This window comes from Phalacrocorax carbo, chromosome 3 (assembly GCF_963921805.1).
Source record: "Phalacrocorax carbo chromosome 3, bPhaCar2.1, whole genome shotgun sequence".
Lineage (NCBI taxonomy): Eukaryota > Metazoa > Chordata > Aves > Suliformes > Phalacrocoracidae > Phalacrocorax > Phalacrocorax carbo.
The window spans coordinates 96,728,621-96,753,580 of record NC_087515.1 but is presented as its reverse complement, the minus strand read 5'-3'; the positions used below and the strand labels follow the sequence as shown (position 1 = coordinate 96,753,580).

The following is a 24,960-nucleotide window of genomic DNA, read 5'->3' as shown; positions in this document are numbered from 1 at the left end:
CCTGCAGACTACAGAAGTTCTACTTCTCAGTTAGAATCCTTCCTCTACTCTGAATTTCTCAAGGTCTGTCATGTCTCGATACAACAGCTGTATGCAGGACAGAACACTTTTGCTATAAATTTTAAAATTTATAGAAACCTGAAAAGGTACACCTCCTCCACCAGAACATTACTCTTCCAGTTCCCCCAGTGCACATATGCTCCCTTCCCTGCTCCCATCGACTGTTGAAAATTTGAGTCTTCGACAAGAGTTACAGCGGTCTCTTGTGTATCACATCATGTCTTGTCTTTTTTCTACTGAATAGTTAATTAGCTGTGTGTTTGTTGGAAATCATTCATAGGCTGCATATTTAGAGTTTTGTCCAAAGTATTGATGCCCAGAAACTAAAACTGGAAATCAGACATCTGCAGTATTGGCGGGATAGGTCTTTTATGAGAAACACAATAAACATAATCAGACTAAGATTGTTTCCATGTCACACTGACTTGCCTGATCATGATAGCAGTTTGACAGGTTGTACTGGGTTTATGTGGCAAGGTTTTGGTAACAGGGGAGCTGCAGGAGTGGCCTCTGTGAGGAGACACCAGGAGCTCCCTCTTTGTCAGACAGAGCTGTTTTCAGCCAGCTCCAGGTCAGACCTGCTGCTGGCCAAAGCTGAGCCCATGAGTGACATTGGTACTGCCTGTGTGATAGAAAGGGTAAAAAATGCTGTGCAACAGCTGGGAGAGGAGTGAGAAAACATGAGAGAAACAACTATGCAGACACTAAGGTAGGTGAAGTAGGAGGGGAGGAGGTGCTCCAGATGCCAGAGCATAGATTCCCCTGCAGCCTGTGGAGAAGACCATGGTGAAGCAGGCTGTCCCCCTGCAGTCCATGGAGGAGCACAATGGAGCACATATCAATCCTGCAGCTCGTGGAGGACCCCATGCTAGAGTAGGTGGACATGCCCTGAAGGAAGCTGCAGCCCATGGAGAGCCCACATGGGAGCAGGCTCCTGGCAGGACCTGTGGCCCATGGAGCGAAGCCCACATAGGAGCAGGTTTTCAGGCAGGAGCTGTGTCCCATGGGGGACCCCACACTGGAGCAGTCCATTTCTGAAGAACTGCAGCCCATGGGAATGACCCCATGCTGAAGCAAGAGAAGAATGTGAGAAGGAAGGAACAACAGAAATCAAGTGTTAAGGACTGACTGCAACCCCCCTTCCCCTGGACCACTCAGGGGGAGGAGGTAGAAGAGTGAGGAGTGAAGTTGAGCCTGGGAAGAAAGGGGGTGGGTTGAGGGGAAGGTCTCACTATCCTGCTTTTATTAATTCACAAATAATTAATCTTCCCCACCTTCAGTCCGTTTTCCCCTGACAGTGAGTGATCTCCCTGTCCTTATCTTGACTCACAAGCTTTTCATCTCATTTTCTCCACTTGTCTTGTTGAGGGGGCAAGTAAGAGCGGCTTGGTGGGTACCTGGCAGGCAGCCAAGGTCAACCCACCACAAAGGTTAAAATTGTAGGTGTGAGATTGTGAGGTCTCAGATTTTGACACTTGGGGGTTTTTTTCTTGTAGACTTTCAGAGTTCAGAGCCTCTCCACTTCTATTGAGGGCAATTTAAACTCCAATTGGGAATGCGTTATGCAATAAAACATCACAACTTACAGTGGTCTTTGTAGTGAAGGTTAGTTATAGTCAGTAATAAGTTTTAACTCACTGGAAATCATACAGATTGGAGGACAAATAGGTGATAAAAATGTTATACAACCTCCTACTTGCATCCTTACCTTCTTTCTTTTTCAATCTTTACATGTCATGAATATGACTTAAGAATATAACTACACTTTTATTGGCTTATCAATGATGTTTCAGATTGGAATACAGTTTACCAGGACTTGCTGTAGATTAAGAATGCAGTTAATTCCGTTCATTCACCCCTCATAAATGTAGATTCTGGATTTATCCAGTTATGATGTAGTGAATTCGCTGCTGTTTGCTGCTTATGGTGGAGTTTAACATTAGCTTGAGTGATGCAGCAAGGGCAGTCAGTGACCCTTAAGAACTGCCAGCTGTTCATTAACAATCTGAACGTGTGACTTGTGGCACTCTGCTCCACAGCAGTAGTTCAGTGAACTAATAGCTAATACATTAAGTCACTCTAAAAGATTTAATTCCTCACAAATAAATTTAAACACCATGTCAGCCATGATTGAAGCTGTTGCTGGCCACAACACTGACCTTTGCTTTATTTTGCTGCAAGAAATTCGCTCATTATAAATGGATTTGCATATCTGTTATTTCTTTGCTTAACTGAAATTTTGTGTACACGCAGAAATACCATGTTGGCCTTCCAGGGGAAGTTACAGAAAAAAACCTGATGCCTTGTGCCTGGGGGATTTTGAGCACCTAAATTCTACCTATGTTGTATTTGACATTTCTAGATCCTTGTATAAGGGCTATAAACTTTCTGCACCCAAATTCTGTCTTTGAAAAGTGCGTTACAGAGTCAAGCTATTTTTTTTCATTGACTTCACCATTAAAAGTGTAAGAAAACAAAACATTGCTTGCTGTGTTTTCAGAGACAAGCGTTAGCTTGTAAAATCAGTTTCCCTGCATGACTCATAAAATCTATTTCTGAACAGGGAGGAATTTTCTCTTTAGCATTCTTGGGTGACTTTCCCGAGTTTGTTCCACTGTGTGCAATGGTTTTCTTTCTGCTTTTATTTTATACAGGGAGATCAGGGTATTCCAGGGGACAAAGGTCCACAAGGTGAACGAGGGAAACCTGGACCATCAGGAGAAAAGGGAGATGTGGGTCCTACTGGGCCACCAGGAGACAGAGGCTATCCAGGATCACCAGGTCATCAAGGTCCCCCAGGTTCACCAGGACCCCCAGGGTTTCCGGTAAGCAAATACAAGTTTTCCTTGGTTGCTTTTGAATTCAGACAATATGAGGGTAGTGTGTGCTGAGCAGTGGAAATATCAAGCAACACTACAGTATCAGAAAAACTAAGATATCTCTGATATAGTTTAAGTGTACTGGTAGGAATTGGAAAAAATTATAGCCAGGTGATCAAGCAAATTTTTTTTTTAAAAAAATATGTGCTATGGATAAACTTTCTTTTTTTAATTTAGCTCCTGACAAATCAATATAGCTATTCAATACTGTTAATTGTCAAGTTTTTCATATGCTTAGGAGCTAAAGTGAAAGTCTGAAACTGAGAAAGAAAAGGCAGGCAAAAAATGATTCTCAGTAAAAGGGAAAACAGCATTGAAAAAGACAATGAAATGCTGCCTGTCAGGTGTAAATATCTTGGTTTGTCTCCATGTGTGCAGAGGCACACATCCACGTTATGGGTTCCTTTCACCCTCGATCAGATAGGGTAACGCTTCACTTTACCCTGTCTCAGTCGGCGAGGAGCTCCTCAGTCGGCGAGGAGCGCGGCGGCGGCCGGGCAAGTCCCCCGGCTCGGCGCCGGATCGGGGCAGGCGAGGCGGTTCCTCGAACCCGAGAAGGCCGAGGGTGAGAAGAGGGACCCGGCAGGAGCCGGCGGCTCTCGCGAGCGAGGCTGACGTGCAGCTGACGCGGCGTGGGGCGTTGCCAGAAGCAACGGCGGGAGGTTTAAACGGCCCCTAAGGGAGCGCGAGCGGCCCGGAGCGCGGCGCGGCAGTTCGCGCAGGCAGGGCGAGCAGGAGGGACGCCGCAGCCCGCTTGTAGGTCTGCACCTCAGGCAAGGGCTTCGGTCTCTGGCGAAATGGTGGGCACTCGCCTCAGAGCTGAAACCACTGTTCGTGCAGCAAAAGCTCCCGAGATGTCAGATGCATCCACCCAGACTTGTCTGGTAAGAAAGGACACACCAGTACAGGCAGTGGGTTGCGGCAGCTGCCCCAACCCCTCTCCTGACGAAAAGGTAAGTACCTGCATGAGGTGTGCACAGGTTGATGACCTGTTACGTCAGGTGGCTGAACGGCAGGAAAACAGTTAAGAAGCTGCGCATTATTAGAGGAGCTGAGGCAGAGAGAGACAGGTGGTTTCAGAATCATGTTCCTGTGGCAGACGTCGCCGAGAATGAGGCACCGTGGACCGTGGTGACTCACAGAAGCAGGATGCCACATCAGCCTGCACCCTCCACCATCACAATCAGAAACAGATATGAAGCCTTAACAACTGAGGAAACCCATGAGCAAGGTCTGCAAAGTCCCCCACAAGGGGAAACTGTACCAGCAACATATAGTGAACATCGTAAAAAGAAACAACGAGTGCTCGTGGTAGGTGACTCTCTGTTGAAGGGTACTGAGGCACCCATCTGCCGACCTGACAGGGAGTCACAAGAAGTGTGCTGCCTTCCGGGAGCCAAGGTTTGAGACGTGGCCGAGAGGGTGCCACAACTCATCAGGAGGACAGACTAGTATCCACTGCTTGACTTGCTATTCACAAACCAAGAAAACCTGCTTTGTAATATCTTGGTCAGTGATAGCCTTGGCTGCAGCCATCATAATATTGTGGAGTTCAGGATCCTGCTGCGCATGCTGAAGGTCAACTCTAAGACAAGGGTTCTGGATGTTAGAAGAGCAAACATCAGCTCACTCAGGGCTCACTTGGGAGGGATTTAATGGGAAGCTTCCATGGAAGATAAAGGAGCTAGTGAGTGCTGGGAGTTCTTCAAGAACTCTCTATTGGAAGCACAAAGCCAGTTCATTCCCTACAAGGGAAAGGGAAGTAAACAGAGCAAGAGGCCCCCTTGGCTTGACCATGACCTCCTGGGTCTACACAAATCCAAAAGGGAAGCATACCAGAGATGGAGAAGTGGAGGATTATCCACCGAGAGCTACAAGGGCATTGCCAGAGCATGCAGAGATGCAGTTAGAAAAGCAAAAGCGCAGCTTGAATTGAAACTGGCCACAGATGTCAAAAATAACAAGAAAGATTTCTTCAGGTATGTCAGCAACAAGCAGAAAAATAAGGAAAACATAGGCCCACTGTTAAACAGAATAGGAGAGTCAATCACCAACGATGCTGAATACGAGGGGTCCTCAACACCTTCTTCAACTCTGTCTTTACCAGCACTGTTGGGGGGGTGTCTTTGGGAATGAAATTGCTTATTGATCCAAACACCAACCCGCCATGAGTGAAGGAAGAGTTAGTATATGAATTACTACAGGAGCTTGACACCCACAAATCAATGGGCCGTGACGCCATCCATCTGAGGGTGTTGAGAGATCTTGCTGACATCATCGCAAGGCCGCTCTCCATAATCTTTGAGAAGTCATGGAGAACGAGAGATGTCCCAGAGGGCTGGAGGAAGGCAAATGTTACCCCTATCTACAAGAAGGGCTCGAGGGAGGATCCAGGTAATTATAGGCCCATCAGCCTTACTTCAATCCCTGGGAAAGTTATGGAACGATCCCTCCTGGGGGCCATCACAAGTCAAATGAAGCACATGATTGGGAAAAGCTTCACTAAAGGCAGATTGTGCTTGACAAACCTGGTGGCCTTCTATGACAAAGTGACTTGCCTGGTTGACATGGGGCAGGCAGTGGACATTGTCTACCTGGACTTCTCCATGGCTTCTGATACGGTTCCCCATAGTCTCCTCCTGGAGAAATTGATGTGTTATGGCCTAGACAAGTGGTCTGTGCAGTGGGTGGGGAATTGGCTGACAGGCCGCACCCAAAGGGTGGTGATAAATAGCTCTTTTTCAAACTGGCAACCTGTCACAAGTGGGGTCCCCCAGGGATCAATATTGGGCCCAATGTTATTCAACATCTTCATATGTGATCTGGATAACAGGATCAAGTGTAGCCTGATGAAGTCTGTGGATGACACCAAGTTGAGTGGGGAAGTAGACACTCCAGAAGGGAGAGCTGCTCTGCAGGAAGATCTGGATAGGCTGGAAGATTGGGCTAACAAGAACCTTATGAAGTTCAACAAGGACAAGTGTAAGGTCTTGCACCTGGGAAAACATAATCTGGGAGTGCAGCACAGACTGGGATCCACCTGGCTGGAGAGCAGCTCTGTGGAAAGGGACCTGGGGGTCCTGGTGGACAGGAAGCTCAACGTGAGCGAACAGTGTGCTGCTGCGGCCAAGAAGGCCAACAGGATGCTGGGTTGCATCAAAAAGGGCATCACCAGCAGAGATAAAGAAGTCATTATCCCGCTCGACTCAGCACTTGTCAGGCCACACCTGGAGTCCTGTGTACAGTTCTGGTCCCCGCTATACAAAAAGGATGTGGACAGGCTGGAGGGGGTCCAGAGAAGGGCCATCAAGATGATCAAAGGAGTGGGAAGCCTGCCATACGAGGATAGGCTGGGAGAGCTGGGTTTGTTCAGCCTTGAGAAAAGGAGGCTTAGAGGGGATCTCATCACCATGTACCAGTACTTAGGGGGCAGCTACAAAGAAGATGGAGACTCCCTTTTCACAAGGAGTCCCATGGAGAGGACAAGGGGAAATGGAGACAAGTTGCTCCTGGGGAGATTCCAACTGGACATGAGAGGGAAATTTTTCACAGTGAGGACAGTCACCCATTGGAATAATCTCCCCAGGGAAGTGGTTGACTTGGCCACATTGGACACCTTCAAGAGTTGTCTGGCCAGGGTGCTGGGCCATCTTGTCTAGACTGTGCTCTTCCCAGAAAGGTTGGACTAGATGATCCCTGAGGTCCCTTCCAACCTGGGATTCTGTGATTCTGTCATTTTCCAATGAAGTTATTGGTCCAGTGATGCAGTTTTAGTTAGGCAGCTGTGCATTGAAGCAGTTAGTCCCTGGAGGGGGTGAGAAGTTGCTAAATGCTATGCAGAAGGCAAGTAAAGCATAGCGATGTCACTGGACATCCTTACTGCCTTATACAAATTAATTTCCAAACACTTAACATACTGATCATCTTGACAGTTGGGAGTGCCTCTTCCACTTCATGGTATTAGTAGTCTTTAAAATATTGTAATGTATTTGCAATAAAGTGGCCTTTACAGTTAAGTAAATAACACAAATATATTAAAATATTTAAATTTTGGTGAAAGCTTTACATTTTTAATGCTAATTTCAGCATTTTTTTTGTTTTGTAGCATCATAAAGTGCCCTCTGCATGTTTCTTCTGATACATACCTCCTTTCTTTTTTCTCATCAGGCTGATACAGTTTCACTTGAAGAAATAAAAAAATATATCAAACAAGAGGTTCTTAAGGTTTTTGAAGGTAAGAACATGAAGTATTAAACAACTAAACATAAATCCTAAATTCTATTCTAAATGTTTTACATCCCTTCAGCCCTTATATACAATTCTTTACATTTTATCTAACTTACATTGGACCTAGCAGCTGCTTTGCTGCTGTAGCTATGTTTAACTGTTTAAGTCTACTTCATATAATTATGTTCAAACAATTATAAATCATAGTATCTATTAACCAGAGTAAGTACTTATGTAAAAGATTGGCATTAAAAGGTAGTTTGCTCCAAATCCTAATAGCAAGCATATGTGTGTATCATTGTAGATAAATATATATATAAAAAATATGTTATTGCAGATACATATTTATCTACAATGTATCATTAAGACACTGAAAATTTATTAAAGTGGAGAAAATAGAAATATCTAATTCTTTTGGCCACTTAGTGGATGACTATCTAAATGAGAGAAAGGCTTGACAGCTTTCAGTCATGCGGGTCTAAACTGCTGTGCATTTTCAGCAAACATCCCTGCGGAGCTCCAAATCTCCCTTGCAGACCACCACCTTCCAGCACAGTTTTAGGCAAGTACCAGATTCAGGCAAGGCCTTTGTACTATGTAAGATTTCTTAGGTGTGTCCTTATTCTGAAAAGGAAATATTTTTCTTCCCCAGCATTTTCTTAGTCAGGGTTGAAAAATCTGTGGCTCGGGTAGGTGTCTGAAACAAGCTTTTGCTCAAACACCTCTTAACAGTAGCTTCTCTCCCGTTGCAAAATGCATTTCTTATGTCTGCAGTATGCGTGGCTATTTGTTGTTAATATTTGCAGATACAAAACCTTTTATCTTTTAGGGATAAAAGAAATCATATAAAGCTTGAGACTTTTTAAACTGGTCAGGCAGTTTTTCACATTATAACAACGCTATCATTTTCTGTATTTTCACCCTTCCCCAGACAGCCACCCCGTAGGAGTTCATTCTACTATGTATTTCAAAAGCAGTTTGTTAGTTGAAATTAGCTCCTTTTCCCACTCAAATGGAATGGTAACAAGTATTTAGTCTGTTCATAAAAAGGAAGTATTAAAAGGTGTCCTGCCTACAGGGAATATTGGGTATTTGTCTTCATAGCTATTTGATTTTCTATACCTCACTAGTGTTCCCACAGATCTTCTATTTTTGGCTTTCTTTCACTTTGCCTATTTTCTATCACCTTGCTTATTTTTGGTTTGGTGCCCACTCTTCTCTTTACTCTAATTTTTTGTCTAAAATCTTAAAACTCCACCACAGTAAATACCTGCTAAATTGTGGAATGCTTAGTTAAATTTTTAATCCAGTATAAGTGACACAGATTTAAGGTTAGTCCCTATTTCGTCTACCTCTAAGGAACACAGTAATGTTACCAAGTGCACTTTACTCCACCAGCACAGACAGTTCATGCTGAAATCTCTGCAGTTAATAATGTTTGCTGAGCATGTATAGGTTTTTTCACAACTGTTTTCAGGGTTTCAGCACATTCAAAGAACTGCTCATGGTATTTTAGCTCTACTTTGCAACTTAATATGAGTTACAAACGTGTAAGGTAGCTCTTCATAGGGATGTTAAGTACCAATTATTCTGTGTTCATGTATTTTAAGTACTTCCATGAACAGGAGTCAGAAGTCATTTGAAATATTGAAATACATTAGTAAAAGAGTAGTAATAGAAACTTTAGTACAAATTCGTTCAGATTATTTCAAAGGGTAAAGACTGAGACATGAGTCTGAGTTGGAACTGAAGGCCTCAGTACTTATATGAGCATTTAATACCTTGACATTTAGAAGGATTAAACACCTTACTTCCAGAAACTTACTTTAGCCGAGGCTTTGGGTTCATTTATTTTCCCATATTTTGCTAGCAGATTTCTTACCCACTTTTTCTTGTGTCCTTTGTTAATGAAGAAAGGATGGCTCAGTTTGTATCCCAGCTGAAGCTGCCTGCTGCAATGCTTGCCTCCCAGGCTCATGGAAAACCAGGGCCCCCAGGAAAAGATGGGTTACCAGGGCCACCAGGAAAGGATGGTTTGCCAGGGCCACCAGGAGAACGTGGAATTCAAGGTAGGAATTAAAAAAAAAATGTTCCCGTGAATTGTATCTTGAAACCTTTATACACTTGCTAATGATTATTAAATAAGCCAGGATTACCTGTCTAGCTTCCTAATGATTAACTTTTAAAACTGTACTTATGTTTTTCCAGACTAGATCTAAATATTAACCCATAGTAAATGTGTGGATTTTACTGATTAAAAACTCCTAATCAGTGCATTTTATTCTAATAAGCAATAAAGTTAATTACTGACAGATATGTAAAGCTGACAGGTATCTGGACTACTGTAGCAGTTATTTTTCTCTCCAAAATACTTTAACAAGGAAGAAAAACTGTTCCAGCACTCTAATGTAACTATTTAGGTCCTGTTCCGTACTGAGAGACCATCTTATTTAAGAAACAAAATTTGATCTCCGAGTGCTCTCAGCTCTGATCCTGAGACAACACAGGGGAGGAAAAACTGAAGGCAAATATTATTCTTTAAGAAGCGGTGAAAACTGAAATATTACCACATAACTTCCTCCTACAGTGAAGTAATCGATATTCACAAATCGGTTTCAGAGTAATCAGCTTTTCACTATACCCCAAACATCAATTTGTACATTGCAATGTATTTGGACAGTAGACGGCTCTCGTTGCATTGAACTGTCTTTCGCTGCAATATTAGCTTCAAGGGATCCAGGCTCATTGTAGCCATGCTCTACTGTAGAGTCAGCCTCTCGGAGATTAAAAGGAAGAGGAGAACAGAATAAAAGGAAAAAAGAATTTATCAATGAATAATATTTTGTGGGTGGGTAATATGTAATTTGCAGTTTATCTGTAGGTAGTTCTTTATTATCTTTTGTTAGTTTGGTCTGCTCTGGAGTCAGAGCAAGTCAGACTGGAACGAAGAACATGAGAGCAAAGCTGAAGATGTGTGGATCCTAAAGCTATCAGAAGAATAAAGACTTACTAACACTGATAAGCGCAAACCCCTGACAGAAGCTTGAAAAATGTGATGAGCTCAGAATGAGAAGAACAAGAATAAAGGATCAAGGAAAACAATAAAAGGCTTAGAATATTACAACACTGACTTCATCATTACCTAAATATCCAGATCACTGTAAACAGTCAACTTCAATGTCAGTCCCAGATTGTTCAATTATGATGTATGTGGTCAATAGTCTCAGATGCTTCTGGGAAGTGCAGCATTGTACTAGGCTTCACTTCCAGCTAGTGAGCATCAAGAGTAACGATGATAGCTATGCTTGAAAAAAAAAATAAAGCTGCTTTTTCATGCCTTACGCTTAAGTAAAAGTAGTGCCCCATGTATGCAGGATTTCCATTTATTTTACCGATATGCTCAATACTCTTTTTTGATTAGTAAAAGGTAAGCTAAGTGAGAAGCATTTACTTCTCTGATACATCAAAAGATATATGAAATAATACTTCCAAGGAAAGAAACCAAAAATTTGTCTTGTCTCCTTTTTACACTCTAAGAGACAGTCCCATGAGAGAAGCACACTTACAAATACCCTTCATGCCTTTCCCAGTTGTGCCTGTGCATGTTATTGTTTTGTGCCAACAGTAAAAAGAAATTCAAATCCCTGCGCAGATTGAAAAGTATCTTTCTGTATTCCAGTTTATTTTCAGCCATAAAAGGCATGGTGGACAAGACTTCTTCGAGAAGCATGTTACATGCATGTGTGGCTGTGACCATCACGGTTGCATGCTGTGTGCACATATGCCCAAGTCATAATAGGTGCTGGAGGTGGTATTTGGTATTGACCGCCAGGTATTCCTTATTTTAATTCTCACCTGGCTGTAGTACAGATTGCCAGCTCCAAGGTTTTGCTGTGTATAGTAACATGCATTTGGGCTGGCAGAATGAAACAGTTGCTTGTCCCATACAGCCGGTGAAAAGAAGTAGATACTGTTGGAGAGCAATTAATAGGACGTCTACAAACACCTCCGGAGTGGTTTGCAATGCTGTACACTGAGCAGAGAGCCTGCTAGAGCCAGCCACCAGGAAGGGCAGGAGTCACCATGTGCTCAAGGAGGTGCTTAACTTGCAGCTTTACAGGGGTCCCTCTGTATGCCTCAAGTGTGATGCCAGTTCCCTCCGGAACCGATCTGGCCTGGCCTGGACAGATTCCACCAGAGCCGCCTTCTGCACAGCAAACCAATAGGTAGGGGTTGGTCCTAGAGGCAGAAAACATATATACTAACTTTTGGAAGTGTAGACATGGTCTTCAAAAAATGTATTTCAGGAATTACTAGACTCTTGGGCATAGATTCATTAATTTCTGATGAAGTCCAGAATTGTTACCCACTGGCCTTCAGTAAGTTTGTTCATAGTGTACCTCAGATCCTTCCCCGTGGTTCAGGTACAAATAATTTTGAATTTATACAGTGCTCTAGGTGAAAATTTAGCTTGCAAACAAAAACCAGCAAAGAATTGCAACATAAATTATGAAATATGCAATTGGTATTTAAACACACTTCATATAATAGTGATTAGGAGATGATTTACAATGTATTTATGTTTTTCTTCATTAAAAAAAACAACCTATGGCATATGCACCAGCAAGGTGGTACTGTGAGGCAGTGTTACCAGTGAAATGTACAGTATCTGCAAAAGGGGGAGCAGAGGAACTTGTTAATTCTGTACATGTTTAAAAGGAAGGTAATGTCTCATAGAGAAACAGGAAGTTTATTTCAAGACTTCACTGGCAAACTATCGCAATGTCATCCGTTTGCAAACTGTCAGTCAGATTGTCATGTGTTAGAGGATCTAGCTCAATTAATGCCACTGACTTAACTGGATTTTTAAAGCTATAATAGAAAGAGAATTTTGGTCCATTAGACCAAATTCACCTTGGGATAATTTTGCACTCGGGAGAAGCATATTATCCTTTATATTAATGTGATTATTGATTTTTTTTTAGTAGAGAAAATAAGCTTTTATTGTAGTTAAACTTCACTGTTTCTATCAGATTCAGAGTTTTTTATAGGTTCTAATAACTCATGGTAGCCTGGAGGAATCAGTATCACAGGTCAGGGAAGAAAATACCATGTGATGAATAGTCAAAATCCTTATCTTTATTTCTGATTCCTGTTGTAAAATTTATTTCTCTGACTATTAATTTGCATGGTGAGAGCATCTAGAAACCTTGGCTGACATTGTAGAGGATGTTGTTCAGACATGGTGACTCTTCCAAAACAGCTGCACTGGTTTCAAGCATTACCTCCTGTAAACTATTCTTTGCTGTGGAGGGTGAAGTTAACCTGTTTTACTTTGATTTGAAACTCAGTTACTGCCTCTCAGCTGAGAGGGCTGTAACATGCAGAAGGAATTCAGAATATGCACTAGAGGCTGGATGAGAGGGCTTGCTCCTTAGCACCCTTCCTGTCGCTTTGCAGTTGTTTATTTTTAAGAATGCAGGGTAATTTGCACAGTAAAACACAATGGATACTTCGGTCTCATTTTTCTTTGTCGTGGTAATGTGTTTGCCTCCTATTTGTATTAAAGAATCTCAGATTTCTCTAGATACTTGACAAGCTAGTTTCAGGTGCTGCATTATGCATGTGAATGGAAGAGGGTCTCCTTGATGTAGGCGGAATACCTTTTGGAGCTGTTTAAATGAGAGAATTTTTTACCTCCAAGTTCATAGACATGAACTTGTGTCATTTCCAAGTAGAGCTGAGGGTGTTGCGGTAGCGATGCTTCTGACCGTGATGTTTGTGGAGAGCACCAAACCGAGAGCTGTGTGTTAGCTATCACCACTCATCTATGAGCAGAAGAAAGCTTATCTGTTTGAACACATACTTGCTACGTACTGCTATCAAGTGTTTACTGTACTACCCACATTGGGTACGTGTTTACATACCACAACTTTGGGGTTGCAGAAATCACAACAAAACTTCTGGAACCCAAGTGAAAGGCTTTGCTAAAGCAGTCACCTTTTGAATTAAGCAGGTACCTCTTACTGGAATTGTAATTCTACCAGTAAAAATAGACAGCATCTTATATGTGCCTTTACGATAAAAACAGTAAATCAATATCTGATTTATGTGTTGACTGCGTATGAGTTTGTCACTTTAAGCTCAGAGAGGAGGTGATATTATCTTCTAGAAATGTAATCATGGCCCTACTTCTGAGCAAAAGATACCTCATTAAAAATCAAATCTTTTCCTGCCAGAATTACACACTACATTTTTTGGATTATTTACATAGAGGCCTGTTTACTAATATGCTTACACCGTGTTAAATAAAGCCTTATTTTTAGAAAAGATATCTGGGAATTTTAGTATTAAAGTTCAATGTTAACAGAACTTACCTGCCACTGTGTACAAACCACACCTTTGCATGTGTATTCAGATACAGCCAGTAATGGTTTACGTTACCCTGGATCATTTATTTGCATTGGCAGGCTGCTCTGTGTCCTATTGTCGGGGTCTTTTTTCCATGTTGTCTTGAATTCCAGTGATGTTTACAGAATCTTTCAGTCTATCTCAGTCCCTTTTCAATTATGATGTCTCGGATACCTACAGTAATGATTATCATGTGGAACTTGTAAATGTGTTATGTCGTAAATGTGATTTCTCTCTTTTCCCCATAACCAAAGAAATGCAAAACAAATTATTAGTGGCAGCACTGCTTTGTAAAATTACAATTAACTGGGTTTGTAGTGAGAAATGTACTGTAACTATCTATTGTAAATTAAGAAACATATATATATATAAAATAAATAGGAAACGTAATAGACCCTATGGTTGTATGATTGAGCTTCTCAAACAGTAGCAACTACTCTGCATTACACAAGATTTTCAGAGCAAACCAACTTGACATACTTATACATACTACTGTGGTCATTAAAGAGCAAAATCAGGATTCACAATTGAATACGAACACCTGCATATTCCCTGTTCTGAGTCTTTACGAATTGTGTGCATATATGCCATTTACAATTCTGCTTAACTCAGTGACCAGAATGCATGATTAATATTAAGTTTGTTTCTTTGTGAGCTTTTAAACAGTGGATTTCCTTTTGTTATGTTATGCATGTCACTCTGCATGCCTTTTCTAATGTTTTTTCCTTGCTGTAATTTCCTTTTGGGGTACTGATAGAAGAGTAAGATAATCGATGATCTATTTGGAAGCCTAGAATGATTGCAACAGCTAATAGACTTTCTACCGAAGTGTATAATGAGCTTGTGTTTAACAGAAAACTCAAATACTCTGTGTACCGTTCCTACTGCACTGTGTCTGTCATAACAACCCTGAATTGGTACCCACAGCACTTACAATAGCTTCCTTCTGGATTCTCCTGTAAAGTAACAGTGTTGCCATAGACTGCAGTACACTGACAAGACAACCTTTGCGATCCATCTGCCAGTGCCCATTAATCTTCATGTGACATCAGGTGGATTGATGCCACTAGCTGACTGGTCAGCCGTGACTCTTCTCTTTTAATTCAAACTAACTGACAGCTCTTCACAAGAGGAAGTTTATTGTATGGCACATGCGATACTGGAAATATACTGGTCCCTGAAGCAGAACAAATTTAATTCCAAATGTGACCAGAAGTTGGCAAATTAATCTTCAATATATGCCGCTTACATGCCAATGCCTGAGGTATTGGGGAGGGAAGAGGGTTTCCTTATAATCCATTTTAAAGTAAGGGGTTGTGGCAGGTGTCATGCTTGTTTCTCTAAAGACGCCTTCATCCCCTGTCCTACATAAATTACATGGTCTAAACAGAAAATGTCCATTTGTAGATGGATTCTTAACTTGAAATATTAAGCAAAGTGTTATACCAATAGCCACGAGTCCCTTGCTCTGAAGCAGCCACAGTGTTTCCCGCTAATAAAGCTTTTTACAAACAGTTTAAGGAAAAAGAAACGGGTTGGACATGAGTTGCAGCACCTGAGAAAGAGGGAAGCTATTTAGATAAATGCAGAGTTAGGCCTGTGAAGAAAATGGACACAAATATTCGAAGTATAATTAGTAATCACACCTTGTTAATAATATTCAGCCACTTGGGTCAAAGTAGGCCTTGCATGCTAGAACCCAAAACCTGCACAAGCTCTAAAGATGCCTCATTCCACATGCAGGCAGCTGTGTAACGCTGCAGGGGGTGTGGGTCTTCTCTTGCATACAGGGGAATATCTAAGCATACAACTACCAGTTTACCATCTAAAGAGTGCAGACGTAGATTTATGTAGAGCGGAGAGGGCAAAGCTTCACTCTGTGGGCTATCAAGGAAGGGCTGGTCAGGCTCCAGGTGGCCTTTGGGTTGATGCTTGACATCACTTCATCGAAGAGGTAACACTGGAGCAGAATATGTATTTGGTTCTTCATTAGAGGAACTTCAGGAAGGTAACTTAACCTGGGAAAGGTCCGGCTAGTGAACATAGCAAGAGTCCTCTTCCCAGAGGATGCAACAGTTACTGCTAGAAATGCTCATATTTTCCAGAAAGAACTTGCAAACATAAGAGCTGTCTCAGAAAAAAATGCCAGTCTTGGAAAAAGAAGTGAGCATGTGTTTTCCCAATTACATTTGTCGTCATAATTTTCTGTCAACAAGATATATGGAAGATCACTGCTTATAATAAGAGAACGGTCTTATTTTCATATCTTTATTCTGTGTAGGTTATAGAGGACAGAAAGGGGAAAGAGGCGAGCCTGGAATTGGACTGCCCGGTAACCCTGGACCACCCGGCCCTGCAGGTACAGGTCTCCAGATTTATTTCTGCTATTGTTATTTATGAACTAACAGGCCTCTCCTGGTTTTCACGGCGGTTTTACACCCGTGCCTTTCCTCCTGAGCTTGGTCGTAGCATGAGGCCTGACCCACCTGCCTTCTTGCAGATGAGCTGGCGTGCAGCTGACTGTTGGTGATGACATGCAGGGCACTGCACACGCTCTGGCGAGGACTCTGCTAATTCTAGCTTTGTTTTACCAGCTACTGGCCTACCAGGCCCAGCGGGAACACCAGGCTCACCCGGACCGCAGGGGCCACCTGGACCCAACGGAAGATGCAATCCGGCAGATTGCTATTACCACATATCACAGACTCGGTCACGCACCAGCGGGAAATAAAAACCCTCTCCCGTAGACACTTGGGTTCACAGTCACTTTTCACTCCTCTCAATCAGTTAATTTCATCTTTGAAATACTTGGTGCATTTTTTTTCCCTTCGACACTGCCCGGTATATAGATAATTTATGAGGCACAGAATTGAGCCTTTTTCTATGTTATATGCGGTGTCGTAATTAAGAAACGATGACATATATTTTCCAGAGTGCATTCCATGTGTTATGTTTCTCGTATTTATTTTGCGTAGGGGACAAAATAGGCCCAAATAATTTTCAAAAGCTTCTTTCTTCAAACAAAAAATATTTTATTATAACTTGAGACAGTATGTATGCCTCAGTATGTAAGCTGGCTTTATTATTTTGGCTGGTGGTGAAGTTTAAGGAGAAAATGCAGTTCTGAAGTTTTAAGGTGTACCCGTTCGTGGCGAATGCAGGACCTGAGCTGGAGCACTGGGAACTCTGTTTAGACTAAATGTTCGCATCCTTTGAGGAGACTCTGGCACACCTTCTGAACCGGGTCCATGTCGTGCACCACAAACGCTACCCACCATTTCAGTCACTTCCTAGATGTTGAAGAAGGAAACGAAGATGTCTTTATGTTGTTGCTAATCCCATCCAACGTCTAGCTTCAGACTGACGGGAAATTTGCCAGATATAGCTCCGAGAAGTGTCTTTCCTAACTGGATGTTGTCCCAGCTGAGGGCTTGTACATTCATTTAGTCATGGTTATGTATACTTCAGATATTAAACCGTTAGGAGCTGGTGGTGGTGTTCCCAGCTGAGAACTGGCACGTCTTCTAACCATTATGTGGACCTAGTAAGTGTAGCATCAGTGTCTGTAACCAAGCTGCTCTGCCATTATCTCTGCTTACAGCAAAGATGACCTCTTGCTTTAGAGCAGAGGTGGTGGGTACACAGTGAGACAAAGAAGGAACTTCGCAAGCCTCTTATCTTATGGATGGCACAGTTTTTCTCTTCCTCCTGCAACAATTGTGTGCCAAAATAAACTTCAGAAGAACATGGAAACAGTAGAATGCAAAGCTCACAGGTCCTGTAACTGGTTGCGAAAAATTGAGCTCAAGAGAAATTTGGAAAAATTACGAAACCCTCCTTGGAAAGGTGTACTACGGAGAGCACGGCTGCGTGCAGTTCACAGGCATTGAGTAAATCCTACAGGACCAGACATTGTCAATGAAGAACAAAACAGAACAAAGCGAAAATCCTATAGAGCTCAAAGGGTTGAGAAAAAGAAAGGATGAAGAAAATTAATTGGATAGAGGGTGATTCTGAAAAGGAGGGAGGAGGGTTGACTGAAGTTTCACTCCTAATCATTAGGAAACAGATGATCCTAGGTAAGTCCTAAGGAATATGCTGCACTGCAGTAGAAAGTGAAGGTGCTATTGAGAGAACATGGACAGCTATAACCCACAACCTCAAAATAACCCTGTAGTACCAAAGCAGCAGTGAGGGCTCTTGCCGCACCATTAGGAAGCCAGTTGTTCTCTCCCACTTCAGGCTGGTAAGTGGTTCTGTGCTTGGGCAGTGCTGAGCTACTAGGGAAGTGTTCCCAAATCGGAAGTGCTGGGTTCCAGAGAAGCTGTTTTGAGGCATTAATCTGACTGACATCTGGTTTTTCCTTAAAAACAGTAAGGAATGAATTGTGGGGGTCTTAAAAAAAAAAGAAAAAAAACCTATTGGTTCTGAATAGACTTCCTAGCACATGTACCCAGTCCAGAGCAAGAGGTAATAGAGTTAACGCACGTAGCTGGGAGCACAGGCAAGCCTTAGCCACGCTTTCTGAGAGAGAAAACATACCCTAAGAGCAACCTCAGAGTGCTACTTAATGTGCTCAGCAGTTAGGTGTTTTGAGGGAAGAAGGTGCTTGGCACAAGAATGATGTTTGAGTAAACACAGAGATGGAAGGCTGAGAGTAAACACTCGTAACAGGAGAGGGCAGCAGGAAGGAGGATAGCAGCAACCTGTGGCCTACCATGAAACCATCCCCTGCGGGAATCTGTGAGCTCTAATACACCCTGCAGCGGGGGACCCCTTGGGGAGGTCAGGGTGCTTCGTCTGTCCCTCGTGAGGATGGGATGGACAGGTCAAAGTCCACGGGTGAACTACAGTCCTCACACCTCCTTTTCTGCTCATCCTCGCTGTCCCTCAGAGGCAGTAACTGCCCCTTCTCTAGGCCAGCGCATCCTCCGCTCTGCGGGCAGTGGCACCCGTCCCACTCGGGGGAAGGTGCAGTTGGCATGAGGGGTTCCGCCGTTCCAGACCTCCTGTGCCCACGGAGCACGTCTTGGTTTGCTCTGTGGTATTGACCGCCTTTGCAGAACTGGTCCTTAGAGCACCGCAGCTGTGCGAACACTGGGAACTGGTGGGGCAGCTTGAAAACGAGTGACTTGTCTGTCCTGAGGCACCTGCTGCTGTCCGGGCCATGGGTCTGCCATCTGCCAGCCCAGCGAGTAAAGCCAGGGGCATTGCACCGACGTATACGTTGGTGTATATGTGTATATACACCAACGGGAGGACCGGGCCCAACATACTGTTTTCCATTCAGTCAAATGAACTGCTGGTCAGGTATCTTGCATGAACGTTTTTTTCACTGATTTCTTTTTACTTCTTTAGTAATTCCAATATATGTAAAAATCTAAATATTTTTTTACCTTCTAAGTTAATTTTAAACTTCATTTTCTGTGATAATAACAAAAAGGGTGCTGACCTGTAAAGAGTATCTGCGTGACTGAGAGGTTTCCAAGCAGCCGCCATCCTGGAAGGCTGTGCGTAGACTATTGCGCCGCATTAGTGGTATGTGTATATTTTGGGGCTTTTAGCTAGCTGAAACCGAGCATCTGTTATTTGCTGGATGCAATTGCTGTATGTTAATTTACTTGAACTTATGAGAAAGCAGAACACTTTTTATATTTGAAGAAGTTTTATTTTTTCATCTTGTTTCCTACAGATGCCTTTTTATAGGCTCAAATCTAAAGGTCTTTTTAAAAGGTATTTGAACACTTTGAATTTATTTGCAGGGAACTTTGGTGATTATCTTATTGCATTTTTTAATTATTTTGCTAAAAGCCCATTTTAATTTTCTCACGTGAGAAAACGGGTATTTTGTTATACGGGCTATCTCAACACCTTTTTAAAGATGCCGCGTTCTTCACTGGGGTAGAACAGAGTTAATGCCAGCTTAACTTTACTTCACACTGGCTTGCTCCTACTCTGTATTTTTAGAATTGAAAGCAGAATGTAGCTGGAAACATGCTTCTGCATGGTTTTCAGGTTTGGCCCCTGAAATTTCTTTGCAGTTTCAGACTGATGTTGTCTTAAAGAGTTTTTGGGAAGGGGGCCAGGGAGGGCAGAGTGATGCTAATCTGTTTTGCCATTTGCTTTATCAGTTTCGTATCTGTTTTGAGCAGTCTGTGCTGCAGTCGGCATTGCAAGGAGCTAAACACGGAGGATTATTTTTTCCTGTAGCACAAGATATTCTTCTAATTTGGGAATGTTTACGTACAACAGGACTTTGAACTGAAATATCTTCGACATAATGTTTTAAACCTTTCTTAAAACTCTCTAAGCTTTGTTCTAGTTCAGGGTCAGATTACATTTTATGGCAAGCTGCGTTATCATCTACTAAGAACATGTTGGGATTTTCTTCCAATAGCTATGTACAGAACTACCCGGTTTGCCTAAGGAAAGTAACAAAATCGGTGAGAGGGAAACTTTTCTGAGGCTGCAACATACCTCCTTTTGTCCACACGGTGGAGTTCAAGACATCTTTTCAGTACAAAAGAGAAAGCCCAGGCTGAACTCGCCCAGCAGCACAAGAAATGACCCAGTGCTGCGTAGGCTCACAGCACAAGAGTCAGTGTTTCTAATTTTGTTCTTGAGCCTGACTTTTTTTTTTTTCCTCCTAAAATGCTTTTCTTTTTGCATGGTAGTGTTTGCAGAAATACTGCCTTTCTTGGATAATTATTTTCAGGTAATATTGCTTAGCTTTTATTTGTGTTTTGTATATATACACTGTATAGAAGAACATGCATTAGCGGGACATCCTGCTTTCAGGTATCATTTATGTCCACTGTAACGATATTTGTCTCCAGGGGAGCAGGGAGCCCGCGATGGTTAATAACAATTACAGGAGCATACTTTCTATGGTCAAGTAGCAGTGCAGCCTACTTAGTGATGTTTTAAGAACCAATACTTTTGTCTTAAACTGGATTTGGTTTCAACGCTAAAAGAGCACTGTGTATCATCCATCCTCCCTTATGATTTATGATTGTGGATTATGGCAGATGTTAGATATGCACAGCTTTGCTCAATAAGTGTATTTTTTAAATCAATGGGTAACCATATGAAATATTTTGGCGCTTCTTTTTCACAAGGGTGAAACACTATTTTTCCTGTCAGTGTTCACCCAAGTTTTTTCTTCTTTTCTGTAATGTTTACATAAAAGTCTTGTAAAAACCCCATGGGCTAAACTAACATTTTATAAACTTGTTTCTCCAAATATACTACGTAAAGCCACCCCCTAACCTTGCATTTTACCAATGCAATAGACTGCTGCTCTAACGTGACATGTCAGAACATGAGAAATATCTCAGGAATCAAAACAGTGTTGGTTTGGAGGTTTTTTATCATGTTTTTTGTTAGATTCTGGGTGTGCTGAGTCATATAAATTTTTCTTGAAATCTGTTATGTCTGCTGCAGCTACGTTGTACTGGATGGATGATTAAATCCATCTGCATGTATGTAGATGGGTATAGGCCATGGAGAACAAGTTTAACGGTGGCCTTGCCTTGGTTGGTGTTTGAGTGGAAAACTCAAGCTTCACAATACCTTAAGGAAATGTGGCTTTCAAATATGAATTGCTAGCAAACACTACAGGTTCTAGACCAAAATAAGTTTGTAGCTAAAAAGAATGTAGTCTACATTTCTTTTAGAAGTTTTATCTCCGAGTCTGCTGTTCTACAAACATGAATGCATTTAATTCTTTACTGATGTTTCAGTGTAAATATATTGTCTCCAGTCATTATATTTGAAGGATTTTCAATGACATACCTTATTATTTTCTTTCATTTCTGAATGATACGCAGCTGTCACTGAATGAATCACAGTACGTGCCAACTGTTTGCTTCTTTCCTTCATTATATTTTTGGTTTGCAACACTTAACGGTTCGGTTCAATGGAAATGTATTAAGTGGATAGAAAATTGCTTTTTACATTATTATGTGGCCATTTACATCAGAAATAGGATTCTGGATGGAAATGGAAATGTTTCACATACTTTCTGTATGTGGTTCTGTCAGAAATGACAACCTTTCCTTCCATGTCAAATCACGAGAGGGAGGATGCAACTGCAGGCGAGAGAAAGGAGAGGCACAAAGCCACTGCAGCGAGCCCTGGGGAGTGTTCAGCACCGGGACTGCAAGCCTGCGCTGGCTGAATACAGGGTGGGGTTTTGCTTTTGACCACACCAAGGTCAGGCTTGTGATTCCTACAGGCTGGTGAAACTTAGGGCTCCACAGTCTGGAGGGGAAAAAAAAAAGGTGAAAAACCTTGGCACATATATATATGTATATATAAAATTTATGGAAGTTAATATAATCTCTGAATCAAATGCAGATAACTTTCCTGTCTGAATTTGAGATAACTACTTTTATTCAAGAAACAGATTCACTCAACTCTTTAACCTCAGGTAACTTTAGGTATTTTCATTGTTCTTTTGCTGCCTAACTTTCCCAGGAGAAAAAAAGAACTCCCAGATCAATGGCATTTTAATGGATGCCAGGTAATAATTTGATGACTAACATGACCTTTTTTCCTTCAAATTTGATAGTGGCTTCAGCAGGCTTGCTTCGTATGTTGTCTAAAGCTGCCACAGTTGTACTAGTCCTTTTGAATGCATGCACATCAAGCAAAACAGCGCAGTAAAACAAAGATTATGGGGAATAAAACTGAACCTGTAACAAATCAGATGGGAGTAGCGTGCCCTAAAAAATAAAGCCATGTCTTCTTTACCTGTGATCTGTGAATAGAGGAGATGCAGTGACTCCATTTCAAGTGTAAAGGAACGAGAAACTACATGGCCGAATAAGAACACAGGGATGAGCAGGTCAAGCAAACACATTTCACCCAATTATTAAAAACATTTGCAAAAATGCAGCACGTGTTTGTACACACAGCACAACTGCTAGGCTCTGCTAGGAGGAACCAACACTGCTGTCTCTGAAACTAAGGGACTTGGTTTCTTGTTCGCTCTGCCTTTCACGTAACCTTGCCAGCACCACCTCTTGACACTTTCCCTTTTTGTTTTTGAAGGAAGAGCAAATTTTAATTGTAGGTACGTGTTTGGCTCTGTGTAGACTCCGATCACAACTAGGGTATTCAGGGAAGCAAAATCTAGAGGAATCCTCCCCAGCATTGCTTTCTTACCTCATTTGGGTACTCCAACATGTGCTCTGGAGCCGTGGCTTATCCTGTGGCTAGAGGGACACTTTGGCCTTTGCAAAATATTCACAAAGGGCTTTTGGTAGCAGGTTGTACTTGGTCGCTCGAACCCAGCAATGGCTGTCACAGAAAACTTCCTATATATATACACTTATATAAACCATGTACGTATCATACACACACACACATATATATGTGTATCTCAGTGCAGTATTCAGCAGCAGCCTTACTAATACTTGTTAGCAGCCTAATAGGAAAAGCACTGCAGTCACCAGTTTAAAATACCAGATTAGATTGTGAAGAACTGGTTATCATTTTGAGGACAGTTGTTAAAACATTTTTCTCTTGGTTCCTGCCTACGCTTAAGTCAAATAATTGGGGAAATAAAATATATATTTATCACAGTGCAGTTAAACCTCAAGAATTGGGAGTGGCAGCAGAGATCCTGATGGGTAAAAGTGATTTTCATTAGTCTTTCGTTCAAAAAAACTCACAGTATTTTGTAATGTTGAACCAGAAAGAGATGAGAACAAGATTCACTCGGGAGTTCACTGAGGTTCCAGGAGCACCTGGTTAGAATGGGTAACATGCTGCCAGTGGCTTGTGAAACCTCTCAATCTCTTTGCTTTGTGCCTTCTAAATATATTGATTTAAAGTGGCACCATTTTCTGCTGTATCACTATAGTTGATACACTTTTCTTTTAAATTCATAATCCTGCCTTTATTTTCCAAATCTTCATTTACTTGAATGTGCTGTAACTAAAATTCAGTTCCAGGTATTTTTTGGTATACGGTCTGCCGTTCTTCAGGTAAAATTTTTCCGCTCTTGCATGAGATTTGGAATTAGTAAATACTTAGATTAACCAATGTGTCCCACACCAACTTACAACGGGCCTGAGGATTTATCCTTCACTTCTGTATTTTAAGCTAAAACTCATGAGTCAGCTTGAAGGCAGAAAATCTGTCACAATCTTAAGCTATCCACTTACATAGATTCTGCATTGAATTGACCCTCAGTGTTGGCTCTGTTTGACTGTAATAATTCTTATCTGGTTTTTACATATGAATGTTTTCTCTCCTACATGAGTTTCTTTCCATTGTGGAATTTGATGCATTTTTCAGCTCTATTTTTTTAAAACATTTCACATTTGTATTTAAATGTTGAGGGGTTTTGCTTTGATTCATTATGTTTATGCAGTACATATTGAAAACAATATTTTTGTTCTGTTATCAGTTGTATTTTTTTTTCTTTTTGTTTTACACACTTTATAGTCAAAATAAAAGTTTGCTGGTGAAACTGCAGTTTGTCATTACCACTAACGGTTTATTATTTGTTGTGCTACGTAAGGAGTATTTTTGAGGACCATGCCCTAAATGAGTAAAAAGTGGCCTGATTCTAAAATTTTATGGAACACCCTGAAGTAAACAAGCTAGTCACCTCGCATGCAATTGTCTGGATTTGTTCCTTAAGAATGAAATTCTTTGCGCTCCTCTGTTCTAATGACTTCTTGTGGTATTAAAGTCGGTGATGTCAGTTATGAGAGAGTTTGGCCAAACTGGAGGTGCAGGACAATGGTTCTGTCTCAGGCTTTGCCCAGAGGCTCGGGGAAGGATGGCACAGTTATTTATGCCTATTTTCTTCCCGTCTTTTTCCTGAAATCTCACGTCGTGCTGCTTCTGTGGAACTAGACAGCAGTAAGCACTTGTAGATAGACTTTTACTTGTAAAGGTACAACCTCTTTTATATTTTATCATTTAAAATACTGGGCTGCGCAAGGAACATAGAATCAAATAATGGTTTGAGTTAGAAGGGACTTTAAAGGCCATCTAGTCCAACCCCCCCCGCAGTGAGCAGGGACATCTTCAACTAGATCAGGTTGCTCAGAGCCCCGTCCAACCTGACCTTGAATGTTTCCAGCGATGGGGCATCTGCCACCTCTCTGGGCAACCTGTGCCAGCGTTTCACCACACTCATTGTAAAAAAATCTCTTCCTTCTTATATCCAGTCTAAATCTACACTCTTTTCATTTAAAACCATTACCCCTTGTCCTATCGCAACCGGCCCTCCTAAAAAGTTTGTCCCAATCTTTCTTATAAGTCCTGTTTAAGTACTGTAAGGCTGCAGTAAGGTGTCCCCAAAACCTCTTCTCCAGGCTGAACAACTCCAACTCTCTCAGACTTTCTTCATAGCAGAGGGGCT

The 24,960-nt window shown here is 41.8% G+C and overlaps 1 protein-coding gene across 4 annotated transcripts in view; it reads left to right on the top strand.

Annotated features, from left to right (window-relative positions):
- COL19A1 (collagen type XIX alpha 1 chain) overlaps positions 1–24,062 on the top strand; it is a 215,218-nt gene extending 191,156 nt beyond the window's left edge. For 3 of the 4 annotated variants that reach the window (XM_064447840.1, XM_064447838.1, XM_064447839.1), the window contains 5 exons: positions 2,715–2,885; positions 7,107–7,173; positions 9,080–9,235; positions 15,859–15,936; positions 16,172–24,062. In XM_064447840.1, coding sequence (XP_064303910.1) covers positions 2,715–2,885; positions 7,107–7,173; positions 9,080–9,235; positions 15,859–15,936; positions 16,172–16,308 — 609 coding nt within the window. In that variant the 3' untranslated portion in view covers positions 16,309–24,062. Of the gene's footprint in view, positions 1–2,714; positions 2,886–7,106; positions 7,174–9,079; positions 9,236–10,072; positions 14,048–15,858; positions 15,937–16,171 lie in introns of those variants that run through there. The other variant, XM_064447841.1, reaches the window with a different exon arrangement.
- Positions 24,063–24,960: the final 898 nt, after the last annotated feature.